Source organism: Pimephales promelas, chromosome 18 (genome assembly GCF_988280905.1).
Source record: "Pimephales promelas chromosome 18, fPimPro1.hap1.1, whole genome shotgun sequence".
Lineage (NCBI taxonomy): Eukaryota > Metazoa > Chordata > Actinopteri > Cypriniformes > Leuciscidae > Pimephales > Pimephales promelas.
In genome coordinates, this window is record NC_142786.1 from 31,746,050 (window position 1) to 31,756,790 (window position 10,741).

The window sequence follows — 10,741 nt, forward strand, 5'->3', positions numbered from 1 at the left end:
CCAGATGAAATACAGGTCATCCATCATATGGTCATAGTTAAAAATATAATGATGTGCTCCCTTACCTCCCTCTAGCAGTCTGATGCCCATAGGAGACACCTGGATGATGTATTTATTGTCTCCGATGTTGCCTGCATACACAGTGGGACCCTGTGTGGCGAAACCACTAGTGTCCAGCTCCATAATCTCCTGACCAGTTTGCAGGATCTGAACACAAACAGCAAGAGCAATGAAACACTGTGAAGCTGGTCACATTAGCAAAATTACAGCGAGTTTTCACGGGCAAGTGACTGCAAGCATTATGATTGGTTGAAAAGTATCCAATAAACATGAAGCTCATATGAGATAGCAATGATGGGAATATCTGTCAGCCTGGAATGACATACTAGCATACTGCTTACTATTGACTCTTTAATAGATTGCAAGCAGTCTAATAAAAAGAAATTGTCAAGGAGAGGTTAAAAATTGTGGCAGTACATTAAAGTGCATTGTATTGTGGATTAAAATACTGCAGTGTGCTCTATTCTATGCCCATACATACAATGCATGTGAAAAATATATAATGCATACAGTCAACACAGTAAAAGTAATACGGTAGTATGTTATACTGTGAATACCATAGTGGAGTCTTCTCTACTGAGGATGAGGAAGCCATGTTTGTTCTTGTCATCCTCAACCGTGGGCTCTTGCTTCTCCTCCTCAGGACCCTCACTATCGCCCTCAGCTGGAGACTGCACACATGGGGAGTTTCAAAATAAAGAAGTTAGAGAAAAACAGCTAAACAAGATTATTTGTGATTTATCAAAAAGAAGAAAGTGAGAAAAGTGAAAGGCGTTTGTAATAAATTACCTTTTCAGGTTTCTCCTCACAGTATATGACTGTCCACATGTCATGGCATCCAGGAAGTTCAAACGTTGTGACCACCTGCGGTCTGATGCTTTTCTATAAACCAGCAAAAAAAAAATCACAAGTTTAATATAATAAAGTAATAATTGTTGATATAAGTACTTTTCAATTGCAAGTGGCCAATATTTATCGTCAACATTAGACCTATAATTCCAACACAGCAAAAAGTGCTTTTTTTACTCCATATTTCTGTGGTTTTGTGATATATAAACACTCTTAAATCAAGAGACATTTAATTGAAATGCATTGAGACATTACAAAAGAGAAAAGGTGAAATATCACTGGAAAAAGAACACTTTAGCATCCGCGTTAATATTAGAAAAATACTTGATTTTCACATGGTTTGTCTTTAAGCATATTAAAAACATCACATATACATATAAACAACATTAAAAACATAATTTTCACCACAGGGGGACTTAAACATTGGTCTCATGTGAACAAAATTGTTCAGATGAGAAATATCACCATTCAAATCTAGAGTATCTTATGCATCTCCTGAGACTTACCATCAGATTTTGAAGGAAGGGACACACCTTTTCATTCTTGATTACAGTTTTCCACATTTTAGATGAATAGTAAAGTTATTAAAACTATAGATCATAAATAGAATTATGGGAATTATGTAGGAGACCAAAACTCTCTTATAATTGTCAATTTGGTTTTTTTTTTAAAACACGTTTGACACCCGAGATGCATGTTAATACTAGGTGTAAATGGGGCCTGATTATGAACCCATTTGCACTTAACACCTGACAAATAACCCTAGTTTCATGCATCCTGTGTGAAATGCATGAGCAGTACATCAGCAGTGTGCCTCTGCTGTCTCTCGGGTGTTTTAAAGGCCTCTCCAACCATCTCTGAGGCAGCCCTGGTAAAGCCCAGACGTCACTGTAGCACCCGCACTAACCTGCGGCAGACGAGCCTCACCGCCGCAGGACACAGTGCTGTGCATTTCTGCTTCAAACATGCAGCACATGCAATTGCCATCCATGATTAGAGGACCAGGAGGTACTGTGGTAATAATCATACCTGCAGTACAGAAAGAGCTCCATTCTTGCCGTATCCTGAGCACACCACCACCTCTAGATCCGGCTCTGGGTTAGATTGAAACTGACAGAAGAATTGACATTGTGTCACTCACAGTCACAATAAATCAAAAAAACAATATTTTTTCCCAACCCAACAGTACAATGGAACATAATAATGTCTCACTTTTCATGCTGTGTCTCATCACACTGATCTCAAATGCAATAGGCTTTATGCGGAGCGTCACGTGACAAAACCGGAAAACGGGTCTCATCGCATCCGCTTGTCAGAGAAAGTGTTAACGGCCGTAAGAACTGACTACGATATCTGTGGATTTTTAAGGTAATCAGCTAACCTAACTAGTTCACTTTGTTATTGGCGTTTTATTCCATTTAAATATCAAAACGTTACTGTGAAGAAGAAAAATATAAAACGTTTAAATATCAATCTGCACATGTGAGGGATATTGGTTATGCTAATCTTTACTCGCTCCTTTTAAGTTATCTTGAGTAAAACCGCAAAAAATTTCATGAAGCACATACAAAAGACCTGGACCTGAAGCGATGCGACCTGTTTTACAGAATGCGGAAGTAAGTTGTGCATAAAGCCTATAGAGTGCCAAAATCAAGAAATGAGTTGCAGTTTAGCACTTCTGGCTTCATCATCCTGAAGTCAATAGGTTTTTTTTAATGAGTTTTTAGTTAAATGCCTAAAATAAGGTCTGCGATTAACAAGTTGAAAGTATTTACTTGTTTTATTCTAGAGCCCGACCGATAAAGGATTTTCAAGGCCGATACAAATATTTTTGGGTTTTAAAATCCGATATTCCGATATATCGGCCGATTTTTTTATTTTTTTTTTTAAATATTGTTGGATTTCACACACGTGTAAAAGAAAAGCTAAATTTTCTGCACAAGATACGTTTGATACTTTTTCTCTATGTCTAAATGTTCACTCCTCACAAGTATAACTTACATTTTACAATGCAGGGACTGTAACTAGAGATCTGCTAGCTATCAGAAAAAGTTCATTGTGGTTTCCAAGCTCATTAATGTTAACGTTAGCGGTCTTCCACTGATGATAGTGGCGTTAGCCTGCTTTGTGGTTAGCTAGTCTATGATGAGCCATAATTTAGCAATAGATAACATCATACTGCAAATTGTAAAACATATATTTTCAATATAACAGGCCAAGGAGAGATGATTAAAGCGTGTTTCGTCCGTTTTTACTTTATTTTTTAAATATTCATTTATCGGCCATTATAACTGCCGATACCGATATTATGGAAAATGCCTAATATCGGCCGGCCGATATATCGGTCTGGCTCTATTTTATTCTACAGCATTTTTTTTAAGCTTTTATGGTTGCTAACAAATGGGACTACAGAGGTTGTCGGGGACATTAAACTTCTTCATGCTGAACAAGAAAACACTAATCTACCCACTAGTCCACTTTCACAGCCTCAATGGGTTTAAAAACCCATTCTCCTGAAATTCTAACTCTAATTTTCGGGGAAACCGTTTTTAAATAAAGTCTGAAAGGCCACAGACATACTGCAGTTAAATTCGGTGATGCGAATTTACGAGGGTTACGGTAGCTTACAAAAATACATCATCACCGCAGTACTCTAGAGAAAATAAAATGTACCTCTTCAGACAGGAAGGCCGGTTCTCCCATGGAGGCGCTGGCACAGGGTCCAATGTTCAGTATGCTGTCACAAACCTGGACATGAACATCAGATGACATTTCACAGTCCCCAATATTGTAAAGGAAATGTGCAATAGAGATCAGATAGAACCTCACCTCAAATGAGTATGTGGCCAACTGAGTGCCTGACTGAGCCTCACTCCCGTACACCTCGATTTCATCAAGCTCATCGGGTGGATTCGCTTTACCTGATCACAGCAACACACATATATCCAAAACACACTAAAACAATTATCTGGTAAAATAAAACACTTTGATTAATTGCACTACCTGTCCAGTTAGCCGTGGAATCCACACGCTTCTTTTTATTTGGAGGCTCTTCCTGGAAGATAGAAGCATTTAATATAAGGGAAAAAAGCTTTAGATTCTTTTTACACAAGATTTTATGTTTTATGTATTTTGAAAGACAAAACTATCATTTGGCCGGATCTCAGCATTAGAAAAAGATTGGCTAAATCTTATTTTTAACAAGATATTTGATCATTTTGGTCACATCATTACAGTTCATGTGACTGGCAGAACCAGAAGTGTTTAAGACACTTTTATAAAGTTCACTTTCTAATGTAGTACATTTTAAATCGTGTTTTAATCTTTTGTCATGCTTTAAAAAACACTTATTTCGATGTGTTTACTAACAAACTAAAGCTAAACTAAATGTGAACAACTTGATTATAATTTTTACACTGTGAAATTCAATAAAAAGTTAATAGCCTTTAAATGTAGTAAATTGCAACATTATCATTACAAATGCATAATTACAGATATATCAATACAATTCATGACATTAAAGCATATTTTAGTTTCCCATAACTGCTTTTCAGTACATTCAGCAGCACACTTTAACCAGATTTCAAAAAGACAATAGAAGTAATTATGAAATTACATAATACATTTTCATCTACTTGCAAAAAACATGCAATAAACATCAGATGACGTCAAATCTAGTTCAATGAAGTGTCCGAAATCATTACATTTAGTTAGCACTGAACTATCAGCGTTCCATAATAAGAACTCTTTAAATGTTATTAAAGGGATAGTTCACCGCAAAATGAAAATTCTGTCAGTATTTACTCACTCTTATGTTGTTTCAACCCCGTAAGACTTTTGTTCATCTTCGGAAGACAAATTAAGATATGTTTGATTAAATCTGAGAGCTGGCTCACTCCTCCATAGGCTTCTAAGGGATTGAAACTGGCCGGCCCAAAAGTTATGACAGACATCATTAAAATAGTCCGAGTGACAACAGTGGCTCAATCTTAAGTTTATCAAGCGACGAATACTTTTTGTACGCAAAAAACAAACAAAAATAACGACTTCATTCAACTATTAATTTCCTTCGAAAGATGAACGAAAGTCTTATGGGGTTGGAACAAAATATGGGTGAGCAATTTTCATTTTGGGGTGATCTAACCCTTTAATGTTTGCTAAAGGGATGTTTTCTTCACAAGGGATCACACACACCTGTTTCTCTTTATCCTCATTCTCTTTGCCCTCTTCCATTATTGTTTCCTGAGGTTTCTCTGTGTACCTGAGCAGCAGTGAGTTGCCCAGGCGAGAGCCTAAGAACAGATAACCTGCCTCCATTGTCATCATCTGAGAGATGGAAGGAGCATGTGAGTGTCTGTGAGCAAGCACAGAGGATTGAAGTATGTTTTAAGAGGCTTTCACACAGCTAAACACCTACACAGGTGGTCAGGACACTGGCGGCAGCCTTGTCGAAGTGGAACGCCCGCACGCTCCTCATGCCATCTGTGATGAGCGTCAACACGTAACTGCACACACAAGACACTCGAAATCAAATAACCAGTTCACACCAATCCAGTTTTACAGTCAAAAAAACAAAGGATCTCACATTTCTCCTCCTTTTAGTGAGATAACCATCTTATCCGAGGTAATGAAGGATGCTTGAGAACAATCCAGCGTGATCTTCACTTCCTCCTGTGGCCCTAAAGAGCAAAAAAAGATTGAATGTAACCATCAAAGTGAAAACTCATCAATTACAGTAGTAATCATAAACTTTATGAAAAAGCCCCAGAAGCACTTACTCATGGGGAAAGCTGTGGTGCCATTGGTCAGACTGTTGAGTGACACTCCAAACGGAGGAACACTCTGGTTTAGATACAGCAAGGAATTCACAGCGAACACCACAACTCCACCTGAAGAAAAAACACTAAATTATCATGCAAAGAGCTTCATGGGATGGATGCTGGGATGTTTTGAAGCAGTATTGAATGAGTTTTCATCTATACTGGACACTGACTTGCTGTTCCTTCATTTTCAGGTCAAAATCGCCTAATTTATAAGCACTTAAGCAGGACCATTTGATCCCGAAGGTCTTCATGTTACTATACAGCTGTCACATTTAAAAGTCTAAATTATATTAATCATACTAATGCATTTAGAGATAATATTGGTTCAAATTCATATAGTTAAAATAAAGGCTTTTGAAACTTAAAATAATACTCAAAAACATAAAATCACACCCGAGGAACTGTAAATATTATTTTTCTGATATGGTACAGTAAAATCTATTCATTAAGAAACTGTTCAAACTGTTAACAAACAACCAGCGGTCCAGGGTCCAGTAGGGCCTCAGCTAACTTCCAAGATGACTTACAACGAATTAAAATACAAAAAAAAAAAATCTAAAATATTCCAAGATGGTCGTATTTACCCACATCAACAACTTTTTGTGTTCTTTTGAGGAACCAGAATTCCAACAGTCGTGGAAAACGGGAATATATGAGGAAGGCTAATTTAAAAAGTGTGATTTCTAGACCTATAAAAAGTCAGGTCAATTAATAAAATATTATAATGAATATATATCTTACTTATTAGTTCTAAAATATTTTATCTGGTGGAAATTAAGTTAAAAAATGTTTGTAAAACAATCCTTAATACTTATATTATTAATTTAAGACCTCTTGAAATGATAATCAAGACTTTTCTTAAACCATTTAAGGGGATACTCCACTTTTTTTTGGAAATAGGCTCATTTTACAACTCCCCAGAGTTGAGTTTTACCGTTTTCGAATGTATTCAGTTGATTTTCTGATATTTAGAAGAATATCAGTAACCAGACCGTTTCTGGTCTCATTGACTTATGGAAGTTGTATGGGAGTTGTAAAATGAGCCTATTTCCAAAAAAAGTGGAGTATCCCTTTAAAACCTTTTATTGCTTTAAATTTGATACTGAATTTTAGACTTTTTAATGACCCGGATTGAGACAGATTGAGAATCACTGCCATTAAATCAGAGATGAATGTCTACATGAAGCTCTTGCAGGTAGAGGCAAGTATGGAAGAAATGTTACCGATGGGTTTGGGAACAGCCATGACCTGAGTGCAGTCAAAGGGCAGGTTACTCAGCGACCAGATGACTGGATGAACCTTCTGCATGATGTTTAGAGAGATTGCCACGATACTGCACGTGTCCTGGCGAACTGCGACACGCCTAGCCACAACAAACACATCTGTTTATCAGCATTTGGTCAGGTGTATCCATAAAAGTCATACCCCTGGATTTCACAGACAAAGCTTAAGCCTAGTCCCTGACTGAAATGCATAAATGAAAGCAACTTCCACTGACATATTTTATAATATATCAGTGTCATTGTTTTGTCTCAAGACGCACACCAGTAATTCTAAGGCATGTTTATAAAAGCTACTTAATTAAAGCCTGTCTGTGAAACCAGGCCTATGTGCATCATGCTAAAGACTCATCGCATATGATTGAGACAGGAAATGTATGTGTTGATAAGCAGTCGTACCCCGGCCACGTCTGATTGGGCTCGAATAGAATAAGAAGAGTGGGTTCGTAGTAACCATGGAGAAACTTCATATCGATGATGTTTAGGAGCTTCTCATCCAGTTCACGAACATCAATTATGTAACTGGGTAGGAAACTCGATTTCTGCCTGAAAGAAGAGAAACACTTTCATTGAAATCATGACGCAAAAAAATGACTAGTTTCATTTTCATAGAGTCTGATACATTACTCTTTTTTTAAAGACATTGCATTTTTCATTCAACAAATGTGCATTCAAAATTGAGGTAACACTTTTCTTGAAGGGGTGTGCATAAGACTGACATGACACCTTCATTACCATGACATGACACGTGTTGAATATGAAGTAAGGTTTATGCATGTTTATGACAAAGTGTCTTTCGCTCAATAATTACATTTTGAATGCAAATACGACATTGTCTTTGTTATGACATGATCTTGACATACATCATAACCTGTCAGAGTCATTGTCATGACAACTTGACATTAAATTAAGTTAAACTGTCATGTGGTTGGCTTTGACATTGGCTGTCATGAGTACTAATTGAATTTGTCATTAAAAAGTTATAATGGCTTCATGACAGCCAATGTCAAAACCAACCCCCTTACAGTTCAATGTAATGTTAACCAATAAAGTTAGGTGCTATATTAAGTTTGATCAATAATCTGCTATGTCATGTTTATGACAGGTTGTGTTGACTTATTAATGTCAAATTGTCATGACAAAGACACTGACATTTTATGATGTATTGGTTTATGTCAAGGTGTCAAAGACAAAGACATCTCAAACAATGTCATACAAACATGCATAAAAGTTCCTTCATATTCATAACATATGTCATGTCATGATTATGAAGGTGTCATGTTAGTCTTACTGTATGCACACCCCTTCAAGTAAAGTGTTACCCAGATTTCTAATTCAAATAAATGGAGTTTTTTTTTTTTACTTTTTACTCATCAAAGCATTCTGAAAAAAATCAGGTTTTCCATAAATTAAGCAGCATATTAGAATGATTTCTGAAGGAGGATGTGACCCTGAAGACTAGAGTGATCTAGTCTTGCCATCACAGGAATAAATTACATTTCAACAATATTTTAAAATAGAACATTTTTGAACAGTAGAGTGATAATTTTAAAATGTGAGCAAATATTTCGAAAATATTTGTTAGTACCCCTCTCCCACAATCCCTTCTTGATCATCGGTCAGCGTGTCCCTCCTGAAGGGCAGAACCACCAGGCGGGTGCCGTACACAAGCATGACAGCGCAGCGGTTTTCTGGGTCCACACGCACCATGGGAATGTGCATATTCTGAACAAACCCTTCCTAAAGTGATCCAGATACACACCACAGATCAATCAAAACACATCTACGCAGAACAGCAGTTCAACACATGCTCATGAACGCAATACACACTCTCAACTCTGGTTCCTCAAAATAGTGCAGTGACAGAGTCTTGAGGTCATGTGTGCCTGTATCATACTCCACAATTGAGAGCTGAAAGGAAAAACAACATACAAGCATTGGATTTAGATTAGATTAGATTTTCACTTTTGCAGGAAGTAGCTTTGATGTAGTCAAACGTACCTTGGCATCTTTGAAGCTCAGAAGCAAGGCGTCTCTGTTGGTGGCTGCGAGCTGAACACTGGCCATGGACATCACATTTCCAAAGAGAGAGAACGACGCCACCTGCTCCAGCTTCTCTTTACGGCTCTTGCCATCTACAAGGTTTATTTTTAAACATATTAATAATAATGACAATCAAATCTATCTTAATCTACGGAATAGTTGATTATGGATAATAAAATTATCCAAAAAAGACCTACCTGATGGCTTTTCTGATTTGGAATTGCTCTAGAATGAAATGAGTACAAATGATTAATATTTACATTAATGACTCATACATTTTTAGATGCAAGAAAACCAAACAAAGTGGCATTTATTTTACAGTAAAACATTTTTTTTTTTTGAAAATTTGTGTCTCTAATGCTCACCAAGGCAACATTTATTTAGTCAAATACAGCAAAAATGGTAATATTGTGAAATATTACAATAATATATATTTGGTGGTCTTCAAGGAGATTCCCCCTTCCATATGTAAAGCGCTTTGTGCACCCAGAAAAACGCTATATAAATGTAACAAATTATATTTATGTGTGTGTGTACCGTTCCTCTGATCGGACACCTATGTGAACTGACTTCATTCATCCACCTTCTTAAATGACAGTTGCTGTGTCTAAACATCTTCGTACATTTCACTTGACAAAAACACTCTCACCCTCACCTCCACATCATAAATGATCCTGTACACATACAGCTGAGATGTCCCTGCCACCACCAGGTTTTTCTCCTGGCTGGAAATGAAGTTGCAGTACACGGCAAACTCCACAGCAGTGGGCGGATGAGCCTGACGATAAACTGCATACATGATGAAGAGCAGCTCCTCTCAGTCAGCAGCACCTTACGAACCAAACACAGTGTGAGTGAAGAAGACTACAGTTTCATACTGATGCTGTTTGCTTCTTATCTCACCCTTTACCAACTCTAACGTTACAATGGGACTTAACATTCTCTAACACAACCGATAATGCGCTAAATATACACATTTACTGATTTATTTGGTCGATTTATTGGTTTATACGCCGATTTTAACGTTTTATTGACATTGTTTGCATCTCAGGCGTATCCTGCTAACATGCTAGCCAACTGTATTTTCTCGTAATAAACCATTTGTACATAGGCAAAATAAACTCTGACATACCTGCGAATGATTATGCAAAATTTCAAATGAGCCCTTTGACCACTGGGTCTCATTAATAAAGATATTTAACATCAAACTTAGCACATTATAAGCACACTGGACAGCACTTTTTCATTCATTAGCTACACATCCCACAATTACTCGCGCTAGCAGTGCTACGCTGAAATGTGTCCGACATGTGTAAAGTGTGCAACATGAGTTCCTTCCTGTCACTGCGAGGTATAATGCGCATTTTATTATCGAACGATAGATAGTGTATTATTACCGGTTGTATTTTAATAAATATAAAGACAAGTAAACAGTCAGTCTTACAATAAGAACAACTGAACAAATTACAAGCTATAGCACAAATAAATAAATACAATCAGGACTGAGGGGATTGAGTTTATGTTATGGAGTAGCACAAAACACACAAAAATGTCCTATGAGGTTCGAAGAACAATTAATATGTTGAAACAATGGTATTGGGGACACATGTCATGCCAAGTATGGAGGAGCTGTTTACAGATTAAATGTGTTTTCCAACATTAAAGCAATGCCAAACACACCACGAC

The 10,741-nt window shown here is 37.0% G+C and overlaps 1 protein-coding gene across 1 annotated transcript in view; it reads right to left on the bottom strand.

Moving 5' to 3' along the window:
* The window catches only part of cpsf1 (cleavage and polyadenylation specific factor 1), a 23,402-nt gene extending 13,061 nt beyond the window's left edge, over positions 1-10,341 (bottom strand). Inside the window, exons 1-19 of the mRNA XM_039681135.2 lie at positions 10,188-10,341; positions 9,711-9,886; positions 9,253-9,280; positions 9,014-9,147; positions 8,843-8,923; positions 8,601-8,752; positions 7,412-7,558; positions 6,956-7,095; positions 5,688-5,798; positions 5,495-5,588; positions 5,327-5,414; positions 5,104-5,235; positions 3,913-3,964; positions 3,739-3,830; positions 3,583-3,657; positions 1,939-2,019; positions 850-942; positions 618-731; positions 66-207 (exon numbers count right to left, since the gene is read on the bottom strand). Coding sequence (XP_039537069.2) covers positions 66-207; positions 618-731; positions 850-942; positions 1,939-2,019; positions 3,583-3,657; positions 3,739-3,830; positions 3,913-3,964; positions 5,104-5,235; positions 5,327-5,414; positions 5,495-5,588; positions 5,688-5,798; positions 6,956-7,095; positions 7,412-7,558; positions 8,601-8,752; positions 8,843-8,923; positions 9,014-9,147; positions 9,253-9,280; positions 9,711-9,854 — 1,900 coding nt within the window. The 5' untranslated portion in view covers positions 9,855-9,886; positions 10,188-10,341. The remainder of the gene's footprint in view (positions 1-65; positions 208-617; positions 732-849; positions 943-1,938; positions 2,020-3,582; positions 3,658-3,738; positions 3,831-3,912; positions 3,965-5,103; positions 5,236-5,326; positions 5,415-5,494; positions 5,589-5,687; positions 5,799-6,955; positions 7,096-7,411; positions 7,559-8,600; positions 8,753-8,842; positions 8,924-9,013; positions 9,148-9,252; positions 9,281-9,710; positions 9,887-10,187) is intronic.
* Positions 10,342-10,741: the final 400 nt, after the last annotated feature.